This window comes from Protomyctophum parallelum (genome assembly GCF_964188405.1).
Source record: "Protomyctophum parallelum genome assembly, chromosome: 12".
NCBI lineage: Eukaryota > Metazoa > Chordata > Actinopteri > Myctophiformes > Myctophidae > Protomyctophum > Protomyctophum parallelum.
In genome coordinates this window covers 25,597,424-25,623,315 of record NC_139712.1, presented here as the reverse complement: position 1 = coordinate 25,623,315, position 25,892 = coordinate 25,597,424, and the positions used below count along the sequence as shown (strand labels likewise).

At 44.2% G+C, this 25,892-nt stretch overlaps 1 protein-coding gene across 1 annotated transcript in view; it reads left to right on the top strand.

Annotated features, from left to right (window-relative positions):
- The window catches only part of LOC310868048 (transmembrane protein 88-like), a gene marked incomplete at its 3' end in the record, with an annotated part of 21,524 nt that extends 3,568 nt beyond the window's left edge, over positions 1-17,956 (top strand). The window contains exons 2-3 of the mRNA XM_083778281.1: positions 3,383-3,844; positions 17,666-17,956. Coding sequence (XP_083634407.1) covers positions 3,389-3,844; positions 17,666-17,956 — 747 coding nt within the window. The 5' untranslated portion in view covers positions 3,383-3,388. The remainder of the gene's footprint in view (positions 1-3,382; positions 3,845-17,665) is intronic.
- Between the last annotated feature and the right edge of the window lie 7,936 nt (positions 17,957-25,892).

Genomic DNA, 25,892 nt, shown 5'->3' with positions numbered 1-25,892 from the left:
TAATTTATCTGTAGTTAATCGCAATTAATTTTTCTGTAGTTAATTAATCTAAATTAATCGCAATTAGTCCCGGCCCTAACTTAAACGTATACTTTGTTGTGCATCAAAAAGCGAGAATAGCTGATCTACATGCTCGCTATGTGACATGTAGTGGGCTTGCAGATTGGTTATTATCGCTATTTGATCACCATGCAGGGATGCCAGCCTTTGCCTTACTTGTCACCAGGCCCGGCCCTTCCTACAGGCAGAGGAAGCAGCCGCTTGCCCGCCTCCCTGCACTGTCCACAGTGTCTCCCCAGTGCCCAGTGTCCCCCCAGTGCCTCCACAGTGCCTCCCCAGTGTCCCCCCTAGTGCCTCCCCAGTGTCCCCCCTAGTGCCTCCCCAGTGTCCCCCCGAGTGCCTCCCCAGTGCCTCCCCAGTGCCTCCCCAGTGTCCCCCCCAGTGCCTCCCCAGTGCCTCCCCAGTGCCTCCCCAGTGTCCCCCCCAGTGCCTCCCCAATGCCTCCCCAGTGTCCCCCCAAGTGCCTCCCCAGTGCCTCCCTAGTGTCCCCCCCAGTGCCTCCCCAGTGTCCCCCACAGTGCCTCCCCAGTGCCTCCCCATTGCCTCCCCAGTGGACAAAAAGTGTTGCCAGTGGTGCCAGAGAAAAAAGACAAATAAAAGGATAAATAACCGTGCGTTCAAAATAAGAACATGATAGGTACACTAAATCTTGTAGAATAGGTGAAGAGGTCGCACAAGACTATACTTTCAGAAGGTTTATTCTCTACATCGCAGGACAAACGTTTCGACTATATCCAGCCTGCAGTGTGACCGAGAGCTACACTAAATCTAACATTTGCCACGGACAAGGACAAGGACTATATCCCACGGACACATTTTTGTCAGCGTACGACTTATTGATGACCGATATAGCAGCCACGGGCAGGGTGGAACCTTCTGTTTTATGTACCCTCTCGTGCACCACATGCTCTCCCCCACCCCGCAAGCATAAACAAACACACACACACACACACACACACACACACACACACACACACACACACACACACGCACACACGCACACACGCACACGTGCAGGCTACACCCATATCACGTACGCACAAACACACTTTGATTCCATCGTCATCCCTACTGCTATAGTGCTTGATCAAACACTCAACACGGAAATTAGGGGGGGCCCTCCCCCCCCCCCCCCCCCCCCCCCCCCATGGCCAATCAGCTCTCAGATAACAAGATAAGCATCATCTTATAGACGGGCATCACAGTCTTTCCTGTCCGTGTAGATAACCTTCTCCTGAACCCGCCACCACCGGCGCTGAGGCCTTTGAACGCTGCTGGACGGACGCAGCCTGATTGCTGCCAGTGTTGATTTTGTCGACTAAAACTAAGATGATTTTTTTTTTGTAGACTACCTTTTTCCACTGACGAAAACTAAATGGAAACTAAATGAATGACTAAGCCATGATGACTAAAACTAAGACTAAGTATTCGGACAATTTCGTCAACAAATAAAAACGACACTAAAATGTTAGGAAGGGACTAGTGGACAAGAGATCCACTATAAGTCATTTTACAATTAGTTGCATGCTGAAAATAGCAGATCTACAAGCCCGACAACGCGCTGCGACGCTAAATCAACTGTAGATTTTTTTTTAATCTTGTGACATTTAGTCGACTGAAACTAGACTATAACTAAGACATTCCAGGTGACTATGTGATTAAAACTAAATGAAAACTATTCAAGAGACTAATGACTAAAACTAAAATCAAAATGTGCTGCCAAAAACAACACTGATTGCTGCTCCTTATTGGTGCAGGCTATTGTTATTGCTATATAGGCTCGGCCACTGCTCAGCTCTGACAGAGAGCGGTGGAAAAAGTACTCAATTGTTTTACTTAAAGTAAAAGTATCAATACTGCAATGTAGAACTACTCCGTTGCAAGTAAAAGTCCGAAATTCAACATTTACTTGAGTAAAAGTTGAAAAGTATTAGTATCAAAATGCACTCCAACAGTAGAAAGTACTCATTATGCAGAATGTCTGTTTTCAAATGTGTACTTTTTGAATAGCAGATCTACAAGCTCACAATGCGTTGCGATGATCTACAAGCTCACAATGCGTCGCATCACAACGCATGTCTCTGAAACGTCTCTGAAATGTAATGCATTAGAAGCAAAAGTACAGTTCAGTTCCTACTTTCACCTATGGCCATGAAGTGTGGGGCTGTGGGCCATGACCGAAAGAATAAGGTTGCAAATACAAGCGTCCGGAATGGGTTTTCTTCGACGGGTGGCTGGCATCTCCCTTAGAGATAGGGTGAGAAGTTCAGTCACATGAGAGAGACTCGGAGTAGAGTCGCTGCTTTTTCGGGTGGAAAGGAGCCAGCTTAGGTGGTTCGGTTATCTGGTTAGGATGCCTCAAGGGCGTCTCCCTATAGGGAGGTGCATGTCCCACTGGGAGGAGACCCCGGGGCAGACCAAGGCGCAGTTGGAGGACACACATCGATTCACTGGCCTTAGAACATCTCGGGATCCCCCAGGAGGAAGTCACTAATGTTGCTCTGGAGAGGGAAGTCTGGAACACTCTCGTGGAGCTGTTGCCCCCGCGACCCGACTACGGCCCCTTGGCCTGGCCTGCAGGGCCTATGCTGTGTATATGGTGTACTGCCCTGTGTGTGTTTCTCCCACAGATCATGTGGGCGTCGGCCCACTTGAGGCTCCTCATTAGGTGCATTAGGAGCACCTGGCCAGTGCTCCTGGAACCTCTATGAAAGCAGTGTGTCCCTCTCCAGATGACAGCACCCTTCTGTTTGTTTCCCTTTACTGTTTGATTTGCACACTACAACACACCTTCACCATATTAACCACACGTCCACACTGACACCACTGATCTCACTGACTTCCACATCTCATACATTCTGTAAGCATTCTTTATAATATATATTAAGTTAATATTAGTTACCTTTTGTAAATAAATTGTTATTTTGAACACTGCTACTGCGTCCTCCTCAATGTGTCACATGGCCCAACGTACGGGCCGGGTTATGACAGCGGTTGAAGATGGATGGACGGACTTAAGTAAATGTACTTAGTTACTTTCCACCTGCACTGCTGGAGGAGCATGGCAGTTTTAATTGTTGTTTTATGTTGATGTTTGCCCACTCAGACAGATCACATTGTGTTCAGTTTTTTTCCCCCATATGTAGCTTTTGAAACTTTTAATAGCCTATGTAATGTTTGGTATGCATTATAGGGCTATAGGGTTGAGCTATTTTGTATGATGTTAAATAAAGTTTAACAAAAAATGTCTCTCAACCGGACCCAGGACCCCTGATTTTGACCACATCTCTCTCTCTCTCTCGCTCTCTCTCGCTCCATGCAGTTCGCCATGAGTATGTCAGGTACTCTGGAGCGGGGGGCTCACCACCAGGCCTTGGACCTCTCCGAGGAGCTCGGACCGCAGCAGCCCCACCCGCACCCCCCCCACCAACACCACCCACACCACCAGCACGCCATCGACCACCACCACCAGCTGCACCACTCCAACTCCCTGGCCTCCACCACGGCCGCGGGTGGCGGCGAGGGGACGGCGGCGGCGGCACATCGTGTGGTGGTGCCGCCCCCGTACTCGGCGGCCGAGAGCGGGGGCGGCGGCAGCGGCGGCGGCGGCGAGGCCCCGCTGGAGCTGCGCGGCTCGCTGGACTGCTGGGCGTGCTCGGTGCTGGTGACGGCCCAGAACCTGGTGATCGCCGGCGTCAACGCCTGCCTGGCCGGCGTGGTGTTCGGCAGCATCCTGACGCCCGCCATCATCATGGTGGTGTTCGGCTTCATCTGCCACTCCACGGTAAGGACGCGCAGCACTCTATGGGTCTGTAGTGTTGGGTATAACGGCGTTTAAACAAACGGCGCTACCTAACGTCGTTATTTTTTTCAATAACGGGTAATCTAATTAAATACAATTGTCATCGTTACAACGCAGTTACCATTACTGGCAATGAAATGTGCTCTGTTATTATGTTAAGTGTCCCCAAGCTTTCTGTTACCACGGGCCGGCAGACAGTGTGTGTGTCTGTGACTCTGTGTGTGTGTGTGTGCGTGTGTGCAATGGGGCTGCTGCTGCTGCTTCACCTCCTGCTGCTGCAAACATGAAGCCCAACACACACCGGCTCAGTCTGCCGCGTCGCGCCGCGTCGCCTAGCGCGCCAATAGAATCAGTTCTATTTTCCAGGCGGCGCCGCACGGCAACGCGCCGCGCCGTGTCTGACGGAGCCGGTGTGTGTTGGGCTTCACACACGGTTAGAATAAAACAAACATGGCAGTCAGTTGTGAAAGCTTGATGCTACACAGACCATGCTAATGCTAAAGCTAATGTTGACAGCCTGACTGCATGCGTGCTTGAGAGAGAGAGAGAGAGAGAGAGAGAGAGAGAGAGAGAGAGAGATAGAGAGAGAGAGAGAGATGCAGGGGAGGGCCTCTCGTGTGTGTGTGTGTGTGTGTGTGTGTGTGTGTGTGTGTGTGTGTGTGTGTGTGTGTGTGTGTGTGTGTGTGTGTGTGTGTGTGTGTGACTGACCACTGACCAGTTGTCTTAAGTTCTGAGCCAATTTGTGTCTTTAATTAGACAGTATTGTCTACCAGTTGTTTTGTCTGAAGTTGTGGGACTTTTGAGGTCCAAAAAGTTTGAGAGCCACTCGTGTAGGCAATTACACCTGGTTTACTGTTGAGGTTCAATAAATATTATATTGAAGTGCAATACATATATTGAAGTTGAAGTTTATTTCTCCCTCATGGCAAAAGGTTATTATGTCTTGTGTAAGTTGTAACTTGTAAGTACCTGTCTATGCTGTTCTACTCTATGCACCTTGTGAAACCTGCTCCCAAAAACAATCCAAATTCTTAGACATATTACAACTTTTTTTACGCAAATAGTTACTTTTCCTAGTAACTAGTTACTTTTACAATAGAGTAATTCAGTTACTAACTCAGTTACTTTTTTGGAGAAGTAACTAGTAACTATAACTAATTACTTTTTTAAAGTAACGCGCCCAACACTGGCCTTAAGAGTATATATTCTAACGTCTGGGCACACCTAAGATTCCATCCGCGGACAAAAGAAGCTGTCTTTTGCGTCATCTCCGGGTTTTTAGACAGCTGGTGGATGGAAATGAATCTCGGCTGGCCCCAGCGGCATTCTGCCGCGTGGGTGGAGCTTCATTTCCAATCCTGGCACCCTATATGCACTTTTGCAGCATCTCCCAGATTCATGCTCTTTAATATTCTAGACTTTACCAGGGCTCTGACAGGCGCAGAGGTATGAGGTATGGGAGGTACACACTCCCCTGTCTCCAGGTGCATGCGTGGTTGATGCTTTTATTTAGCCAGACTGTTATATTATCATATTCCTCCCAGACATGGCTCTCGATGCATGGCCGGCTTATTAGTGGGGTTCCGTCTCCATGTTAAATTTAGTTGTCATTTACAACTCATGTAAAAGTTTCACTTTCAGTACTAATTTGAAGGTGAGGGTCTATAGAACCATTTTGGTTCGAGTGGCAATCACCAAAATAAAATAATTGGCCTATAGGGGGCGTAGTCAGGTGCCAACCCCCATCAGCCCTACCAAAATATGTAAACTGTTGTAACTTTTGATTAAATTATCCAATCTGAACATATGATATATGTATGGATTCACAATCAGGAGTAGCATTTGGTACTTAAACATTATTAGACATATAATATTTGTTTCCACCCAGTATTGGTGTATATCCACAAAAATAGCAGGAAAAACAAGCTAAAAACTAGTAGTGGGGTCCCTAGACAGACCGTCATTTACAACTCAACAAAAGTTTAACTTTCACTTCTAATTTGTAGATAATGACCTATAGAACAATTTTAGTTCGAGTGGCAAGTCTACAAATTAAAAAAATATATATTTTTGCCAAATTTCCAAAATGGCCAAAATCGGAATTAATTTTCTTATATTGCTGTTTTTTTCTTTGTTTTTCTTGCTATATCAAGTTAATCCTGTGTGAGGAATCAACTGGATTTCAAATATTAATGTTTTGAATAATCTGATAGAGAAACAAAATAAAGATGGCTGCCAATGTACATTGAATTACTACATTACGCCTAACTTCTATCCTGTTGAACCTAGAATGGTGATGTTGGTGCCTATACCTATGTTATCATGAATGACTAATAGTATAAAAACAAAATACATATAATAGGACAATATATAATATTTCACACAAATGAGACAATGCAGTACATAATTATGTGGGGAACTAAAGTTAGATATTGGAATATAATACACCACTCCTGTGTTATATTTGTTTATTTTATTTTTTTAGTTATACTATGTACTGCCACTATAGGGGGCAGAGTAGCAGGTGTGTCTTAATTGTTCAGACTTGGTAGCTTGTTAGTTATAAGACTAAGCATACTGCAGAAGAGCATGAGCTGCACTGATTGCTCTCTTGTGGTATTGATATTTTGAAGGTAAGCAAAAAAGTTAAACATGTCATGAAGGATCCTAAAGTGCTTTTTATGAATATGGATAGTCATGTGGGATAAGTGGCCAAAGTACTACATCCCAATAGTATGAGCTAGCACTAACCAAAGTAGCCTGTAGCTATAGCACAGGCTAAAGCTAAAGGCTAGCTACAGTATAGCAATTATGCTGAGGAAGAAATTGTGTTTTCATTATTTTCATTATTATTACAATGGTAAATGTAGCTATATGCACTGCTGACTGTTTTCTTGTATCTATTAATATGTTGAGGCAAACTGTTAAATAAAGAAGTTATATAATAATATAGTAATATAATATTTTCTATATTATTTCATGATATGACCCTAACAGAAAACTAAACCTGGATAAAGTATTTGTCTGTTATGGCTGGGACAACGAAATGGCAGTTGTGCATTTTGTGCCAAAAGCAAACTGAGGAAAGACTTGTTTGCCCTCTTGCAAATCCAGTTGCCAGTCATAGAGAAGGAGCCTACACAGACATCATAGGCCTTGCAAGTCAGTTCAGAGCAATTGACGCTTCTCCCCACCCATACGTAGAACTTCCAGATGCAGAATCCATGAAGTTAAATTGTGCATTCTGGCATACAACTTGTCCGCATCTGTATAGGGCAACAGCACTTGACAGTGCAAAAAAAAGGCATTCTGGAGGTGCTGTGGCATTGGCAAGAAGATCATGCCGGACTGGTGCACCTGTTAATCGTAATAAATGTCTCTTTTGTGGTGAAGAAACATATGCAGCAGACCATTCGTTCCAGAAGGTAGAACTCACCCAAGAGATAAACGACAAGGCAGTTGCGCTGGGAGAAGACCGTATCGTGGCACTCCATGACTATCCATATTCATAAAAAACACTTTAGGATCCTTCATGACATGTTTCACTTTTTTGCTTACCTTCAAAATATCAATACCACAAGAGAGCAATCAGTGCAGCTCATGCTCTTCTGCAGTATGCTTAGTCTTATAACTAACAAGCTACCAAGTCTGAACAATTAAGACACACCTGCTAGTCTGCCCCCTATAGTGGCAGTACATAGTATAACTAATAAAATAAAATAAACAAATATAACACAGGAGTGGTGTATTATATTCCAATATCTAACTTTAGTTCCCCACATATGTACTGCATTGTCTCATTTGTGTGAAATATTATATATTGTCCTATTATATGTATTTTGTTTTTATACAATTAGTCATTCATGATAACATAGGTATAGGCACCAACATCACCATTCTAGGTTCAACAGGATAGAAGTTAGGCGTAATGTAGTAATTCAATGTACATTGGCAGCCATCTTTATTTTGTTTCTATATCAGATTATTCAAAACATACATATTTGAAATCCAGTTGATTCCTCACACAGGATTAACTTGATATAGCAAGAAAAACAAAGAAAAAAACAGCAATATAAGAAAATTAAGACATTTTTCAAATAAACATAATTCCGATTTTGGCCATTTTGGAAATTTGGCAAAAATATATATTTTTTTTAATTTGTAGACTTGCAAATTGTTATATAGGTCATTATCTACAAATTAGAAGTGAAAGTTAAACTTTTGTTGAGTTGTAAATGACAGTCTGTCTAGGGACCCCACTACTAGTTTTTAGCTTGTTTTTCCTGCTATTTTTGTGGATATACACCAATACTGGGTGGAAACAAATATTATATGTCTAATAAGGTTTAAGTACCAAATGCTACTCCTGATTGTGAATCCATACATATATCATATGTTCAGATTGGATAATTTAATCAAAAGTTACAACAGTTTACATATTTTGGTAGGGCTGATGGGGGTTGGCACCTGACTACGCCCCCTATAGGCCAATTATTTTATTTTGGTGATTGCCACTCGAACCAAAATGGTTCTATAGACCCTCACCTTCAAATTAGTACTGAAAGTGAAACTTTTACATGAGTTGTAAATGACAACTAAATTTAACATGGAGACGGAACCCCACTATATATATGCTGCGTTCACACGGGCAGATGCAACGATGCAAAACGATACAAAGATGCAAAGATACAGTAAAAATATGCAGTACAAAGATGCAAAGATACAAATAGGCAAAGATACAATGCAAAATATGCAACGATGCAAAGATACAATGCAAAATATACAGAGAGCCAGTTGAACTTATTTGTATCTTTGTAGCTTTTGCAGCTACAAACATCGGTTTTGCTATAGCTTCATGTCGTTTATTGAAAATTAATGTATGGATCTCTGTATCTGACCATGCATATGAACGCAGCCTCCAACGTGCCCCTCAATAAGAAATAGACATGCACGCATGCACAGACACACACACACAATAACTATAAAGAATGACATCATTCATCATTTCGGCAGAACTCTATTAAACGTATGCGTGCACCTCCGATATGTTATGATTAACTGACACTGTTTGAGTATTATCATAGGGGGGGGGCATGATTCCCCTCATTCGGGGCTTTTAACCCATTTAGACCTGAGGACGATTTACACAGTTTTCTATATCAGTGCAAACGTTTTCATGTCAAGGACCCCCAAATATGTAATCGGCTGCCGACCCCCATCTGAAAATATGTTGTTCCAGGGACTTTCCAGAAGAAAAGATTTGAGTTTACAATGTTCGTTCTGAAAGAATATATTCAAAGGTTTGCGCCACATTTTTACGATTTTTCAAAGATAGCAGATCTGCAAGCTAAGTATAACATAATGCTTGAAACACCAAAAGGGATTCCCGCCCCGAATGGGTTTCAAATCTCCTGGCAGTTATAGGCTTGGTGCCATCGCTGCTTCTACTCCCCCCCCCCCCCCCCCCCCCCCCCCCCTCCGACATGTGGGAGGAGGTATTGGGCAACAGCACTATGTGGATACTTAACACTGCATAAGAACACATTAACTCGTGATTGAACCCATTTATCACTGATAAAAGATTCAAATCAAAATGTGGTGCGGTATCATTTGCACTGTTTCTCAACCCCCAGGCAGTTTGATAGGCATTAGGCCATGGACCCATTTTGACACTTACTGTAGATACTTTGATAGCCTGCTACTATATCTATATTTAAAAAAAATAAGTGATTTCAAAATAGCTTGTAAAACTCTATTTAATGCTCTCAGACTAAGAGGATACACTAGGACATTCCTCCGGAAAGCTCAAAATACCTTCTTAGAAATACGAGTGCGGGATCCAGGCCCTAAATTGGCCCTGATAACCAGTTATTCAACACAGAGCACACTAGCCAACAACAGAATAAAAAGGAATTTTGAGAACCGAACGGATGAGCTTCAAAAAGATTATAAATTTATATCGGCCTACAGAAAAAACAAAAACCTTAAAGATTATCTAGTACACAGCAAGCTAAAATAAATCAACACACCAGCACGCGAGGGACCAGAATACTTCAACCCCAAACAATTAGTCAAAAATAGAACTACAAAATGCGTGTTGGAGATTAAACAACAAATAACAGCCAGAACCAGCAACTGCATTTATTTAATCACAAATGTGGTTTACAATATGTCGGAGAAACGGGTAAAACAATAGGTACAAGGCTGGGACAACACAGATACAATATTAACAATGCAAAAAAGACAACCACAAGATTTGTGCAACATTTCATGGCTCACGGCATTGAAGCTCTAAAATGCACTGGACTTCAACACAATCCCAACTGGACAGTAGGACAAAGACGTTTTAATGAAAAACTGTGGATTAAGAACCTCAACACGGATTTTCCTGGAGGAAAAATAATCTCTGTGTTCCCCAGAACACTGTACAATTTAACTCTCAGACATGACACATGACTCAGATGGACCACCATGCAGGTGTCCATTTGGGCCAATATAAGGGCCCATATTTACACCAACATATTAAGTACAACTTTGAGGCACATTTACGCATGTATCTCCATTGGATGAGCATCAGCATTGTACAGTGATTGAGAGTACCAGCTGAAAGGTTAAACTGATGAACAAATTAACGCATCATCAACCAATATTATATTATGATTGTGAAATGGACCATACTCATACTCAATTTTACGGCATTTTAAACATGCACACACACACGCACGCATGCACACACACATAAGAGAACCCACTTGCGCTGCACTACTCTATGAAAGTCCTACGAGTCATTGGTCAGTCCTAACTTGAGCCGTTTCAAATAGTTGCATGAGCATACATGGCGCTTCAGACAGGCGTTTGTTTGGCTGGGAGGGTCTGTGAGCTGTCTGTAATCTGATAAGTGTGAGGGGAGAGGACCACAGGTCACAGGAGTCCAGATCCAGACGTCACAGCAGCTTGAAAACCTTATAGAGAGCTTGTTGTTTAGGCTGAAGAACGAACATGGTTCTGAGGCACATGGAACAGCACATTTTAAATATAGGAACAGTGCAGTCACACAATTTTATGAGCGCATGCAGTTTATTGAGTGAATGTTTACTTAAAGAGCCTGTGCAATGGCTGTCATTTTGAAATTTCACTCTGAAACGGAAAGCGTGTGTGTTTTTCAACCAACATCGCATCCCTTCAGGGTATGGGACGTAGCTCCGCTACATGCTCGTGTGTGCGATGCGTGCGCTTAGTTTGTTTGTTTACATGTCACAGAGAGACGGGCAGCAAAGCGCGTGGCTTATTTCTAACCTAGCGTGTTCGTTTTCAGATATATTTTAGCGTGATGAGGATTAAGTCTAGATGTCATCTTGAATGAGATTAAAAACGGAGTAGTTCTGTAATCAAAATCAGCTGTGTTTGGAGGACACGCGGCGGTTACACCTAACATAAAAAAACATAATTGCCCATGCAGACTCTTCTTCAACTAAGATGGCGAAAGCAAACATCTTATGTTCAAACGTTCAGCCAAAATACCATATGTTTCAACTGATAACATTTAAGATGTCGCTGTGTAGCTGAAGGCATAATCGCACAAACACAAACACATACGTTACACCTCGCACACACAACCACAACCTACTTGACCTAATTAATCAGCAAAAAAAACAGAACTCAAACTCCTCCCAATAAGGCATTCTGGTTCACAGCCCCTGAACAGATCCACTCCTATCTACTGAGCGTCTTGTCTAATGACCTCAGACCACAGTTCCCAGTGGTCCCCTCCTCCTCCTCCTCTCGCACCAATTACAGCTCATGTGACACCAGCTTACAGGGGGATTAAGACCTCTTTAAAGTTTAAAAAGAAAAGGTGGTATGTGTGTGTGAGTGCGTGTGTGCGTGCGGGGGGCGGGGGAAAGAAAGCTGAGAAAGAAAGGAATGGTTGAGCGTTTTCAGTGCCGTGCAGGGGAGTGTTGATTGCCCCCCCCCCCCCCCCCCCCCCCCCAACACACCCACACAAACACACATGCCTACGCGCACACGCACACGCACAAAATGTTGTTTGGCTGGGGGAGCCCTGCATGTCAATGTCGTGGACAACTTTTCATGAAAATATGAGGGTCACACACAACAGTAAGTAACAATGATGTGAAAGCTCACAGAATAGGGATGCAAGGATTCATGTGATAAAAAAAAGGCAAAAAAAAGAACAAGCAGGCAACTGAAGAATCTAAGGCATGCAGGGTTTTATTCCAAATACACATCCATCACAGCGAAAACGACCCTTGCACTTTCTTACTCCCGCAAAAGTTTGCCTCTTACCATCTGGAACCACAAAAGTAGGCCCCATATGACGGAGTCAGAAGAAACACAGGCATACTTGTTTGAGTGAGTCTTATCTCTCTGCCCACCCTCTGACCCCCCGCTCCCCGGCTTTCACTCCATTCCAATCTGACATCTGTGTTGTTGCAACCATCAATCTAAGCCAGTGGTTCTCAACCATTGGTCCGGGGACCACCAGTGGTCCTTGAAGGGGGTTCCAGGAGGTCCCCAGCTAAATGATGGAGAGTTAGTTGTTGTACTGTACAACAAGCCCTCCTCCCTGGCCTGTGTGTGTTATGCAACAGTGACAACTGGTGGTGAACCGTGCTCGCGGACACAGGGACACAGGGGCACACACACATTGCTGTCTATAGGAGTGGTTGCACCCCCCCCCCCCCCCCCCCTAAAAAAATATATCGTCCGGTGTTTGAATCGATTTAAATCGATTTACAATATACGGTATGTGACCAGATTTGACTGGAAAGCAGTCATTGTGCAGCCTCCACCTTTTCACATCTTTTTTTTAATCCAAAATGAGATAATAGCACATGCAGGCACTCTTCCCATACAAGAGCATGTCTGAAATTAATGTCAGAGCTGAAATCGACATGTAAATATGAAATAAATGCTCAAACATGTAGCTAGGTGTAATGTAAAGGCCTATTCATAGTATGGATTTTCGGTGGTGAGCTGACCACCGCGACCACCGCTGACCACCGCAAAATAACATTGAGCAGTGGTGAGTAAAAACAGAGAGAAGGGCTGGAGCGGTGGCGGGTGGCGATCTTTTTTCCGACACCCTTTTGGCCGACGGGACAATGGTCCGACAGTTTCGGACTATTGTCTGAAATACCGTCTTTTTACTCCAACAGTCCGACACGACATTAGACAGACAGAAGTTGCGGCAATAGTCCGACAAACCGTACGTTAGACAGGCCACCCTTAGGTTAGACACCCCTTAGGTTAGACGGGACAATAGTCCGACACCCCTTAGGTTAGACGGGACAATAGTTAGACGGGACAATAGTCCGACACGGGAGGGGAGGGGAGGAGTGGGGTGCTTGTGTGTGTGGGTGCGTGTGTGCGTCCGTGCGTGCGTGTGTGCGTATACAGTTTCTGTGTGTGTGTGTGTGTGTGTGTGTGTGTGTGTGTGTGTGTGTGTGTGTGTGTGTGTGTGTGTGTGTGTGTGTGTGTGTGTGTGTGTGTGTGTGTGTGTGTGTGTGCGTGCGTGCGTGCGCGCGCAGCGCGCGTGCGTGCGTGCGTGCGTGCGTGCGTGCGTATACAGTGTGTGTGCGTGCGTATACAGTTTGTGTGTGTGCGTGCGTGCGTGCGTGCGTATACAGTGTGTGTGCGTGCGTATACAGTGTGTTTGTGTGTGTGTGTGTGGGGGTGTGTGTGTGTGTGCGTGCGTATACAGTGTGCGTGCGTGCGTGCGTGCGTGCGTGCTTCATCGTATTTATTATTATTATTATCAATATTTATACTTCATTGTATTTAATATTATTATTATTATTATTTATACTTCATCATATTTATTATTATTATTTATATTTATATTAATACTTCATCATATTTATTACAGTAGGACCCATTAGGGCCCAGTAGGCCAGTAGGCCAGTAGGGCCAGTAGAGCCCAGTTAGGGCCCAGTAGACCCAGTAGGGCCCAGTAGGACTCATTAGGGCCCATTAGGGCCAGTAGGGCCCAGTAGGACTCATTAGGGCCCATTAGGGCCAGTAGGGCCCAGTAGGACTCATTAGGGCCAGTAGGGCCCAGTAGGACTCATTAGGGCCCATTAGGGCCAGTAGGGCCCAGTAGGACGCGCGCCACTCGACTCCTATACATCATTTAGCATACCAAGTACCAAGTACACACACACACACACACACACACACACACACACACACACACACACACACACACTCCTTCCTTCCTTCCACCTTCCTTCCTTCCTTGCTTCCTTCCTTGCTTCCTTCCTTTCTCCCTCCTTCCTAGGGCCCTAACTGGGCCCTACTGGGCCCTAATGGGTCCTACTGGGCCCTACCGGCCCCTAAGGTCTTCCACTGCTGGCCTGCTCGCTTTGCCTAAAAAAATGGCAACTAAAAAATACGGTGAAGCAGCTTTTTGCTTCTACGGGCCGTCGGCATGGAACAAGCTCCCACTGTACCTTCGACAGGCAGCCTCTGTAGACATTGTTAAAGCTCAGCTCAAGACCCTACAACATAGCTTTTAAGTGATCTTTTATTTTTTGTTATTCACGTCCTCACTGTATTGTATTACTGCTTGTTTTTTTATGTCGTTGCCATATTTTATCTGTTCTTATCTTTGTACTACTGCCTTCTCCTGATTTGACACTGCGTTATTGTCCTATTGTTTTAACTGCATGCCTGTTTTAATGCTGTTTTGTTTTGCTTTTGTTTTTATTATCTTTTCTGCTCTGTAAAGCACTTTGAGCTACATTTATGTATGAAAGGTGCTATTATAAATAAAGTTTATTATTATTATTATCATTATTATTATTACTGGCCCTACTGGGCCCTAACTGGGCTCTACTGGGCCCTACTGGGCCCTAACTGGGCTCTACTGGGCCCTACTGGCCCTACTGGGCCCTAACTGGGCTCTACTGGGCCCTACTTGGCCCTAACTGGGCTCTACTGGGACGTAACTGGGCCCTACTGGCCCTACTGGGCCCAACTGGGTCCTACTGGGCCCTACTGGGCCCTAACTGGGCTCTACTGGGCCCTACTGGGCCTACACACACACACACACACACACACACACACACACACACACACTCCTTCCATCCTTCCTTCCTTGCTTCCTTCCTTCCTTGCTTGCTTGCTTGCTTGCTTCCTTCCTTCCTTCCTTTCTCCCTCCTTCCTAGGGCCCTAACTGGGCCCTACTAGGTCCTACTGGGCCCTACTTGGCCCTAACTGGGCTCTACTGGGCTCTACTGGGACGTAACTGGGCCCTACTGGCCCTACTGGGCCCTACTGGGTCCTACTGGGTCCTACTGGGCCCTAACTGGGCTCTACTGGGCCCTAACTGGTCTCTACTGGGCCCTACTTGGCCCCAACTGGGCTCTACTGGGCCCTACTTGGCCCTAAATGGGCTCTACTGGGCCCTACTGGGCCTACACACACACACACACACACACACACACACACACACACACACACACACACACACACACACTCCTTCCATCCTTCCATCCTTCCTTCCTTGCTTCCTTCCTTCCTTGCTTCCTTCCTTCCTTCCTTGCTTGCTTGCTTGCTTCCTTCCTTCCTTTCTCCCTCCTTCCTAGGGCCCTAACTGGGCCCTACTAGGTCCTACTGGGCCCAACTGGGTCCTACTGGGCCCTAACTGGGCTCTACTGGGCCCTAACTGGTCTCTACTGGGCCCTACTTGGCCCCAACTGGGCTCTACTGGGCCCTACTTGGCCCTAACTGGGCTCTACTGGGCCCTACTTGGCCCTAACTGGGCTCTACTGGGCCCTACTGGGCCCTACTGGGCCTACACACACACACACACACACACACACACACACACACACACACACACACACACACACACACACTCCTTCCATCCTTCCATCCTTCCTTCCTTCCTTCCTTGCTTTCTTCCTTCCTTGCTTCCTTCCTTCCTTCCTTGCTTGCTTGCTTGCTTCCTTCCTTTCTCCCTCCTTCCTAGGGCCCTAACTGGGCCCTACTAGGTCCTACTGGGCCCAACTGGGTCCTACTGGGCCCAACTGGGTCCTACTGGGCCCAACTGGGTCCTACTGGGCCCTACCTGGGCTCTACTGGGCTCTACTGGGACGTAACTGGGCCCTACTGGCCCTACTGGGCCCTACTGGGTCCTACTGGGCCCTAACTGGGCTCTACTGGGCCCTAACTGGTCTCTACTGGGCCCTACTTGGCCCCAACTGGGCTCTACTGGGCCCTACTTGGCCCTAACTGGGCTCTACTGGGCCCTACTTGGCCCTAACTGGGCTCTACTGGGCCCTACTGGGCCTACACACACACACACACTCCTTCCATCCTTCCATCCTTCCTTCCTTCCTTGCTTCCTTCCTTCCTTGCTTCCTTCCTTCCTTCCTTGCTTGCTTGCTTGCTTCCTTCCTTCCTTCCTTCCTTTCTCCCTCCTTCCTAGGGCCCTAACTGGGCCCTACTAGGTCCTACTGGGCCCAACTGGGTCCTACTGGGCCCTACTGGGCCTACACACACACACACACACACACACACACACACACACACACACACACACACACACACACACACACACACACACACACACACACACACACACACACACACACACACACACACACTCCTTCCATCCTTCCTTCCTTCCTTCCTTGCTTCCTTCCTTGCTTGCTTGCTTGCTTGCTTCCTTCCTTCATTTCTCCCTCCTTCCTAGGGCCCTACTAGGTCCTACTGGGCACAACTGATAATAATAATAATAATAATAGTAATAGTAATAGTAATAATAGAATAGTAATAGTAATAATAATAATAATAATAATAATAATAATAATAATAATAATAATAATAATAAGAATAATACAAAGTAGTAGTAATAATATTAATATTAATATTAATATTAATATTAGTATTAGTAATAGTAATAGTAATAGTAATAGTAATAGTAATAATAAATACAATGAAGTATAAATATTATTATTAATAATAATAATAATAATAATAATAATAATAATAATAATAATATTAAATACAATGACGTATAAATAATAATAATGCAAAGTAGTAGTAATAATAATAATAATAATAATAAATATGATGATGCACGCACGCACTCATGCACGCAGGCACACACACACACAGAAACTGTATATGCACGCACGCACGCACACTGTATACGCACGCACGCACGCACACACGCACGCACACACACACACACAAGCACCCCACTCCTCCCCTCCCCTCCCTTGTCGGACTATTGTCCCGTCTAACTATTGTCCCGTCTAACCTAAGGGGTGTCGGACTATTGTCCCGTCTAACCTAAGGGGTGTCTAACCTAAGGGTGACCTGTCTAACGTACGGTTTGTCGGACTATTGCCGCAACTTCTGTCTGTCTAATGTCGTGTCGGACTGTTGGAGTAAAAAGACGGTATTTCAGACAATAGTCCGAAACTGTCGGACCATTGTCCCGTCGGCTAAAAAGGTGTCGGAAAAAAGACCTGGACCCGCGGTGGCGGCGGTTTGCTCTTCACCGCGGCTTGTGACGTCATGTTGTAGTTCGGTGGTCACCTAACCACCGAAAATCCAGACTATGTATGAGTCCACAGAAGTAAGCCTGTTTTCTCAACTCAATGTTTCTCTGCAAGACATTACTCTATAAAGCCATATCTCCAAAACCGGTGGGTCAAACTGAACAACCAATACGTCAATTTGAAGCCACGATTCCCTGCTTTCATATTACATGCCTAATGCCTTACATGCCTAATGATTATCCCATGTCGTTACTCGTTGCTCCTCCAGGTGCGCCCGCACGGGACGTCCCCCTTCTGCTCGGACCTTCTGACGGACGGAGGCTGCGTGGCTCTTCTGGTGGTGGGCTTCCTGCTGGTCACCCCGCTGCTGGTGCTGGCGCTGGCCGCGTACTGCCGGCTGGCCCGCCACCTGCAGCTGGGCCTCTGCTTCATCCCCTACAGCCGGGCCGTCTACAAGAACCTCCCCGCCGCGCGCCACCGCGGCCCGGCCGGTGCGGGCTGCTGCGGAGGCGGGGAGGCCGCCGACAGCGGAGTCACCAAGGGCAAGGTCTGGGTTTGAGAGAACCCCGAGGTGGGTGGGGTGGGGGATAGACACAGTGGTTCTCAAACTTAGTTTTTTGGTCCAGCTTTGAGGGTTTGTGTAAACACAAACATTGTTTTGCTACCGTTTCCTATAAGGCCTCCTTCACACTTGTGTCCTGTGTCTTCTACTCATGGCCCGCCTCAATGCATTTCCAATGGGAGTCACATGGATTAATGACACAACCTTGTTGCATGGAGGGAGGGCAGAAGACAGCCATGCAACAAGGTTGTGTCATCAAACCATGTGACTCCCATTGGAAATGCATTGAGGCGGCCATGACACACAGAAGAAAGAAGACACAGGACACAAGTGTGTCTTAGGCGTGACATTTGTGAATGAGGCCAAAGACTAGTTTTGAGGGTTTGTGCACCACCCAATTGTGTAAACACACAAACATTGATGACAAAAGTGAGGACGCACATTGTGATTGGCCAGAATGAGATGATGATGTATGATGATAAGAGTGCCACTCACTTCACATGCAGTGCTTTTTTTTTTTTTCAAGGACCCCCCGGGTTTGGTTACAGCTCTGCTCCAGAGTGGTAGCACAGGGGGTCTTCAGACCCGTTAGCTGAGAGAGAGAGCTGAAGCAGGGACTCCCATTACATATTGGATTCATGTTAAATGTGGGGGGGGGGGGGGGGGTTTCAGACATTTAACGACTTAAACCCTCGATACTTTGGAAACTTGACTTTTGGCTCGGTACTTATACTTACCTACTCTATTTTCCCTGTACACCAAACATCGTCACCGTAAGTCCACGATCTACAAGCTCACAACACGCTTGTAGATCTTCTATTTTCAGCTCATGTTTCTCCCAGAATAGGGATGCAAGATAATATTAAAATAAAATAAAGTCGCTCGGAAGCAAAGGCTATGCACTTTTTTGGGGGTCTACAATCGAATTATGTCCACCAGACAGAGCCTCTTTGATTCACTCGAGTGAACTGTGCCACCGACCTATCTGGTCAATAGAAAATGCGATTGACCAATATGTATAGTAACGCCAATGAGTAGCGTGCAAATCCCTTTGATTCCACATTGTACAGTGTCAGAGTGACAGAACTGAAGGGTCCAGATGGTTTCTAACTATCAATCATTTTAGCTGGAGACCCCATGTGGAACCCCTCAAACCCATTCTGGGCGGGAACCCATTTTGGCACTATGTTATGCTTTAGCTATTGAAAAATAGCAGATCTACAAGCTCATAGCTCGCCACCGAGTGGCGCGCTACGAGCTTGTAGGTCTGCTATTTTTGAAAAATCGAAGAGCGACTGACATAGAAGACATTTTTAGAATCTGAACTCAGGTCAGAATGAAAACTGTCAGGATGTAGAAGACATTTTTTTTATCTGATCTCAGGTCAGAATGGGTTTAGGGGAGAAGATGAGGGTTGACAGAGGAGTGGAAAAAGAAAGAGGCGGGATGGTCAACAAGGCGCACTGCGTCTTCATAACAAGTAATTGCTCAGATATGAACCGCCATAACATAATCATAGCCCCCTTTTTTTTACTACTTATATTGATCCCAAATGACTGGCCATGGGGTCTATTTTCACAATTCCACCTGTCACAATTCCACCCAGCCCCCATAGCATAGAACGGAGTCCATAAATATGTGATTCTGAACCTTTTTCATCTCAAGCACAAGGTTATTCACAAATGGCTGAAGTGGTTCATGTATGTTTTGTAACAATAATCACATTTTTCAAAGTATCTAGTAACTAAAGTTTTCAAATAAATACAGTGGAGTAGAAGTACAATACAGTATAGCTTCCGAGGATGTAGTGAAGTAGAAGTAAAAGTATTGGAAATACTCCAGTAAAGTACAAATCTTTTTCATACTTATAGTTAGTTTCCACCACTGCATGTCTCACGTGTAGAGTTATACTGGTTCTCAAACATCTTAACTTCAAGGTCCTCCATAAGTCAATGGACCTGTACGGGTCAATTTGGTTCCATGTGTGCACTCTCAGAGTTACAGACATGTAAGTGTCCATTTGGAACTCCCTCAAGGAACCCAGAGGGTCCCTGGACCCCACTTTGAGAGCCACTGTTGTATAGCGACGACGAACATATCACCTGCTGTGTTGTTTTCGGCTACTAAAACTAAGACGAAAAATGTTCGTCGACTACCTTTTTTCACTGACAAAACTAAATGGAAACTAAATAAAAAGCTACGATGACTAAAACTAAGACTAAATACAATTTCGTCAACATATAAAAACCTAGACTATAATGTCAGGGACTAGTGGACAAGAGACAACTCATTTTACACTTGGTTGCATGCTGAAAATAGCAGATCTACAAGCTCACAACAAGTCGCGTTGTGAGCTTGTAGATTGGCTATTTCCAGCAAGTGTAAAAACAGTCATTACGACGGCATCAAGGCCCGCCAAAATACATTTTAGTAGACTAAATCAACTGTAGATTTAGTCGACTAAAATCTTATGATATTTAGTCGACTAAAACTAGACTAACACTAAAACATTCCAGGTGACTAAAATGTGATTTAAACTAAATGAAGGATGAGGAGACCATGTATAGAAAACAAAGCCACGCCACACCTCACTAAGGTAACGTTGTATCGACACTGAACACAAAAACTGTATCTTTTGACATTAAAACATGAAGTTTGAACATGAATTTATTTGTATAGAGCACTTTTGTATACAGTCATCATCACAGACTGTGGTTGCAATTCCTTGTGTATGTCCTTTTTTTACAAATAATAAAGTGTTTGGAATCTATTGGAGTTGTCTCCCATGCACGGTTGAATGAAGGTTGAGTGCTACAGTTGATGGAAAATATTGCTATAAGGATGGGGAACTCCCTTTTCCCCAGGGGTTTCGCCTTGATTGTGTCTAAAAAACCTTGCCTGCTGTGATTGTGAATAAAATACGTGGAGCATTACAAAAGTGAGTTGCGAGCCTTTGCTTTTCTTCAAAAAAAACCCTTACATTTAACTTCACCTAAACCTAATCCTAACCTCACAAAAACTACTATACCTGTATATATATATAATATATACTGGGCAAGGAGCCAGCTTAGGTGGTTCGTGCCTGTAGTACCGATGCCTCCCGATCGTCTCCCTGGGGAGGTCCTCGACGCACGTCCCACTGGGAGGAGACCCCGGCGCAGACCAAGTACCAGATGGGGGGGGATTACATTTCCACACAGGTCTGGGAACGCCTCGGGATCCCCCAGGAGGAAGTTGCTAATGTTGCTCTGGAGAATGGAAGGCTGGACATCTCTGCTGGAACTTTCACCTCCAACACCCGGTGGTGGATGGAAATGAAGCTCCACCCCCGCGGCACCCCGCGGGGGTAGAGCTTCATTTCCATCCACCAGCTGTCTAAAAACCAGGAAGAGACGCCTGCAACGAGCAGCTTTTTGCCACGCATGGAAGCGCAAGTGTGCTTACGCCTTGGTTTGGTGTGAGTTTGATTGTTCACTTCCAGGTGCTGAAGCAGCTGAACATCATCTGATTGCTGGCTACCAATCACCCTTGCTTAGGGGTGATTGGTTGGAGAAGACTGGAGAAGACTATTTAACATCTGTGAACACCTGTGGTCCCTGGCAGCACTATATATTGCTGTCCACCCTCAAACACACTTTGGGGTCGATTTAGGACTTCTATTTTACTTACCTCTATATTACTAATCTAATTACAGTATTATGATCTGGGGGCGTGTAGTATGTCATATTGCAATTTTGGGCATGTTAAGAAGCGCTTTTGACACCCCGCGGAGTGCGCAAAACGGCCTTGAATTAGTCATGGGTGTGTTTAAGGCGTGTTTGAGACGTACCCAATCAACATGTCCGTACTATTCTCTTTACCAGTCAGCTGATGTCACATACGGAATGCGCACTTTGGGGATCGTGGTATGACATTTCTTCAGGCTGGCACCATAGAAGACATGACATGCCTTTGTCACATTTGGGTTAATTATTCCTATTGCACTGCATGCTGTCACCTTTATGCCTCAAAAGAACAGACCCATCTTTCAGATCGGAATGGAATTGCGAGTAGATAGCAGCATATTGGCAAATTGGCAATTAATTAATTAATTCGATAACGATAGAACCATGTACCATACAGCGAATGAAAGCAAGATTCCTAAGGAATATGGAGATTTTTACATTTAATAAAACGGTTGAGAAATGAGAGAACCATGAGTGTTTATAGGCTAATATCAACGTTTTTTTATGAAAGACCAAACGGGCTGTGAACTTGAAGAGCTCAATCACCATCCCGACACGGAAGAAATATAGCCTAGTGCATGCATGTATATGCACTGTTGCACTTGCACACAGTAGCCTACACACGCTCTTTATTTGTTTCTATTGAAAAACACCAGTAAAATAACGTTTATTATATTTTATTTCATTCAAGTCACGACGAAGGAATGAGTTGAATGCGTGCTGCGTAATGCTGTGGCCCCGATGGTATGGTCTTCGCTGAGTTCGCTCGTAGCATTTTATTGAAGGAGACTTGAATCGGGTGTGATACAGCATATGAAAGCACATTTCCCACGGATTATGGAGATGTTTTTATTTATTTTTAAGGTTGAGAAATGAAAGAATTATGGCCGTTTCTAATCTCAACATTTTTTTTTAAAAGACGCAAAACTGCCATGTCTCATAGAAACAAGTAAATAGGTCTATAAAAATAAGCGCATATAACAGGGGTCTGTAACCTATTTTAAATGAAGTGCCATGTTTTTATTTTCTAAATAGTGAGTCTGCCATATCCAGATTAATTTGAATGACACCACATTAAAATAAAAAAACATATTTTGATTGTCCACAAATATAAAGTTCTTCCTTCTTTTTAAATATGTTCTTGCACATTGTTATAATGATCATTATATATCCCCCTGCAGTCAGAGTTCATAGTTTTAATGAATGAATGTGATGCATTGTGAGCTGGTATAGATCTGCTATTTTCAAAAGTAATCTTTTTATTTAATTTTTGGATTAGCTGTCCTTAGTTGGGCAAATGCATTCATCTGGGGATCATTGACATCGGAATGTGCTGTGTGAGGATCACTGGTTTAAACAACATTAGGAGAAAAGCCCAAATAACCACTTTAGAAACAAGAAAAACAACTACACAGAAAGCAACTTTACAGAAAAATAAGCCGCTTATAATAAACAGACATGGCAACACTCTACCAGCTTCCCAGAGCCGCTCAAGTGTCAAATCAAACAGTGCTTTTTGCGTTTATGAGGTGGTCAGACCCACGTCTAATCGTTATGCGCTGAGTGTCTTTAGGTCAAGGGGCTTAATAGCAAATTGCGCAAAGCGAAAATAATTATCATATGGACACTCCCACAATGCTAAAATATTCAGGACCGCGGTAAGCCATAATGTGTGTGCGTTCAACACGGGTCAGTGCGTTCAACACGGGCCGATATGCCTTTCATAATACGAATGTGCGCAGAGCGAGGCCAATTTATGTATTTCCATTGGTAAAACGCACCTTCAAAATCTACCCATTTGTGTCCTTTACAATTTACAATTTAGGCATTTAGCAGACGCTCTTAATCCAGAGCGACTTACAATAATCAGGAACAAAAGCATGGGAATACATCACAAAAGCATTTATCATAAAACATGCGTAAGCTAAGAAAGTAACAGTGGAATATCTATATTATGAGACTATACATATAAGCTATATATATATACAACTATGCTATACAGTACATATGTACTATGGCGTGCTATGACTATATACAATGCAATTATAGTGCCGTCTACATAACATGCTATAAGTCTGTATCAGATGCTATCTACTCTACAGAAATGATATCTAAGGGGGTAGGGTAAGTGCTATGGGCCATGATGGAGTCTAAAAAGGTGGGTTTTCAGACTAAGGCGGAAGATTGGGAGTGAGTCCTTTGAGTTATTTAGTATGTTTTGCATTAAAGCAATAAGCCACATGTTACCTAACCTCGCGTCACGTCATGTTTTGTATAGTCATCAGGCAGGAAGAATCATCCGGAACTTCCTTTTCCCTCAAACTGGAAGAATAACAATAAAAGCTCTCATAGCCTGCAGCTTTTATTGAGAAAAATCGGTTTGAGGGAAAAGGAAGTTCCGGATGATTGTTGACTACAAAACAATACTACAACATGACGTAGAGATATCATCCACTCCCGACAGGATCACCAGGCTACAAGTTACCAGGTATTTTATAATAATAATAATAATAATACATTTTAGGCGCCTTTCAGGGCACTCAAGGTCACCGTACAGGTTAAAAGCATTGAATACAAAAGCACAGTTAAAAACAAAACAATACTAAGGCGTAGTGAGACACGACGTGCAGCGGAGTGTCTCCGACCCTCTCAAAAAATACCCGGGACCTCGTGGTTTATTGCTTTTCTAAAACGGTTACAAACATGGCAATATTAAACATAAAAGCGCAACCAGGCCTCACTCCACTGGCTCCCTGTCAAATGTAGGATTGATCTATTTTTATGTTGATAATTTCTTTTAAATCCCTCAATTGGCTGGCCCTCTTTACCTGGCTGAACTTGTTGAACACCATAAGCCTGTTAGAGCCCTGAGTTCAGCTCACCTCTCATTATTGAACCCCCAAAACACGGCCAACTTAAAACTAGGGGAGACCGTGCTTTTGCCGTGGCTCTGGAATATATAGCCTTCCTCTTCACATTAGATCCTCCCAGTCCATCGAGATTTTTAAGTCTTTGCCTTTTGGCTTTTAATCACAGCCAAGCTTAATTTTCCCACTGTATACACGACTCTGATCAAAAGTGGCCTACATAGACAGTCTAGTTAGTATAATTGTCAGACTAGTACAAATGGCAAAGCCCAATAATCACCTGCCATGTTCTTGCAGTCAACTCAGAACATCCTAGTTGGACTAATATAATGTAGTTCAACACAAACTAGATAGATTGCCCCACAGGTCTCCACCAGGGCAGGTTAGGTTGTGGCCTCATGGTGGCGCTATAATAGGCCAATGTGAAAAGGGTGCCATTTCTTCTTACGGACACACACACACACACACACACACACACACACACACACACACACACACACACACACACACACACACACAGTGCAAAACATACTCTCTCCCCATGCCTTCGGCCTGGTGGAGACAAAAACAGTGTGGGGTTGCATTGGGATGCATTAGGCCACAAAGCCTCTAACAGTACACTAACTATCAGTCATTTAGCTGGTAAACACCTGTGAGGCTATTTAGCCGGGGATCCCTTGAACCCATCAAGGACCCCCGGTGGTCCCTGGCCCGGTGGCCCCCACTTTGAGAGCGAGCGGACAAATTATGAAGCCTACTACTGGACTTGCTTCCTTGCCACTAGAAGTCTATAGACTGATTAAAATAAATAATAATGTTTTTCACACATTTTGTGAAAAACATTATTCATTTTTATTTCTAACCGTTTGTATGATTATTATTTATTTTTATTATATTTAATACTGTATATTATGTATGTTTGTATGATTAATTGAAAATGGAGAACCCCAATGGAAACAAGCCTTGGTGCTTTCTTGGGTTTTTTTAATCTGTAGTGTAGGCTACTGTCTGTGCTTATGCTTCAAACTGTAATACAGTTTTCAATCAATCACTCCTATATGGCCCTAATAAACTAGGTGTAGTTTCCAAAATGAACAGTAGAGGTCAGCAATACGCCATCAATCAGTCCACTAGTCTGCTGTTAAACTTGTCAGAGCGGCTTCGTGTTCTGTTGACTGTTTATTGATGCTCTGCTTGTAAAGACGACATTGGACCTTTGCTCTGCACCGGCGACGACTGCTGTACAAAGAAAACAAGCAGTGTGTGACTTCTGTTCGGGTTTTTCAGAGTTCGGCGGTACGTTTGGTTTCATGTTTGGAAACACTGTAGCGACGACGCAGT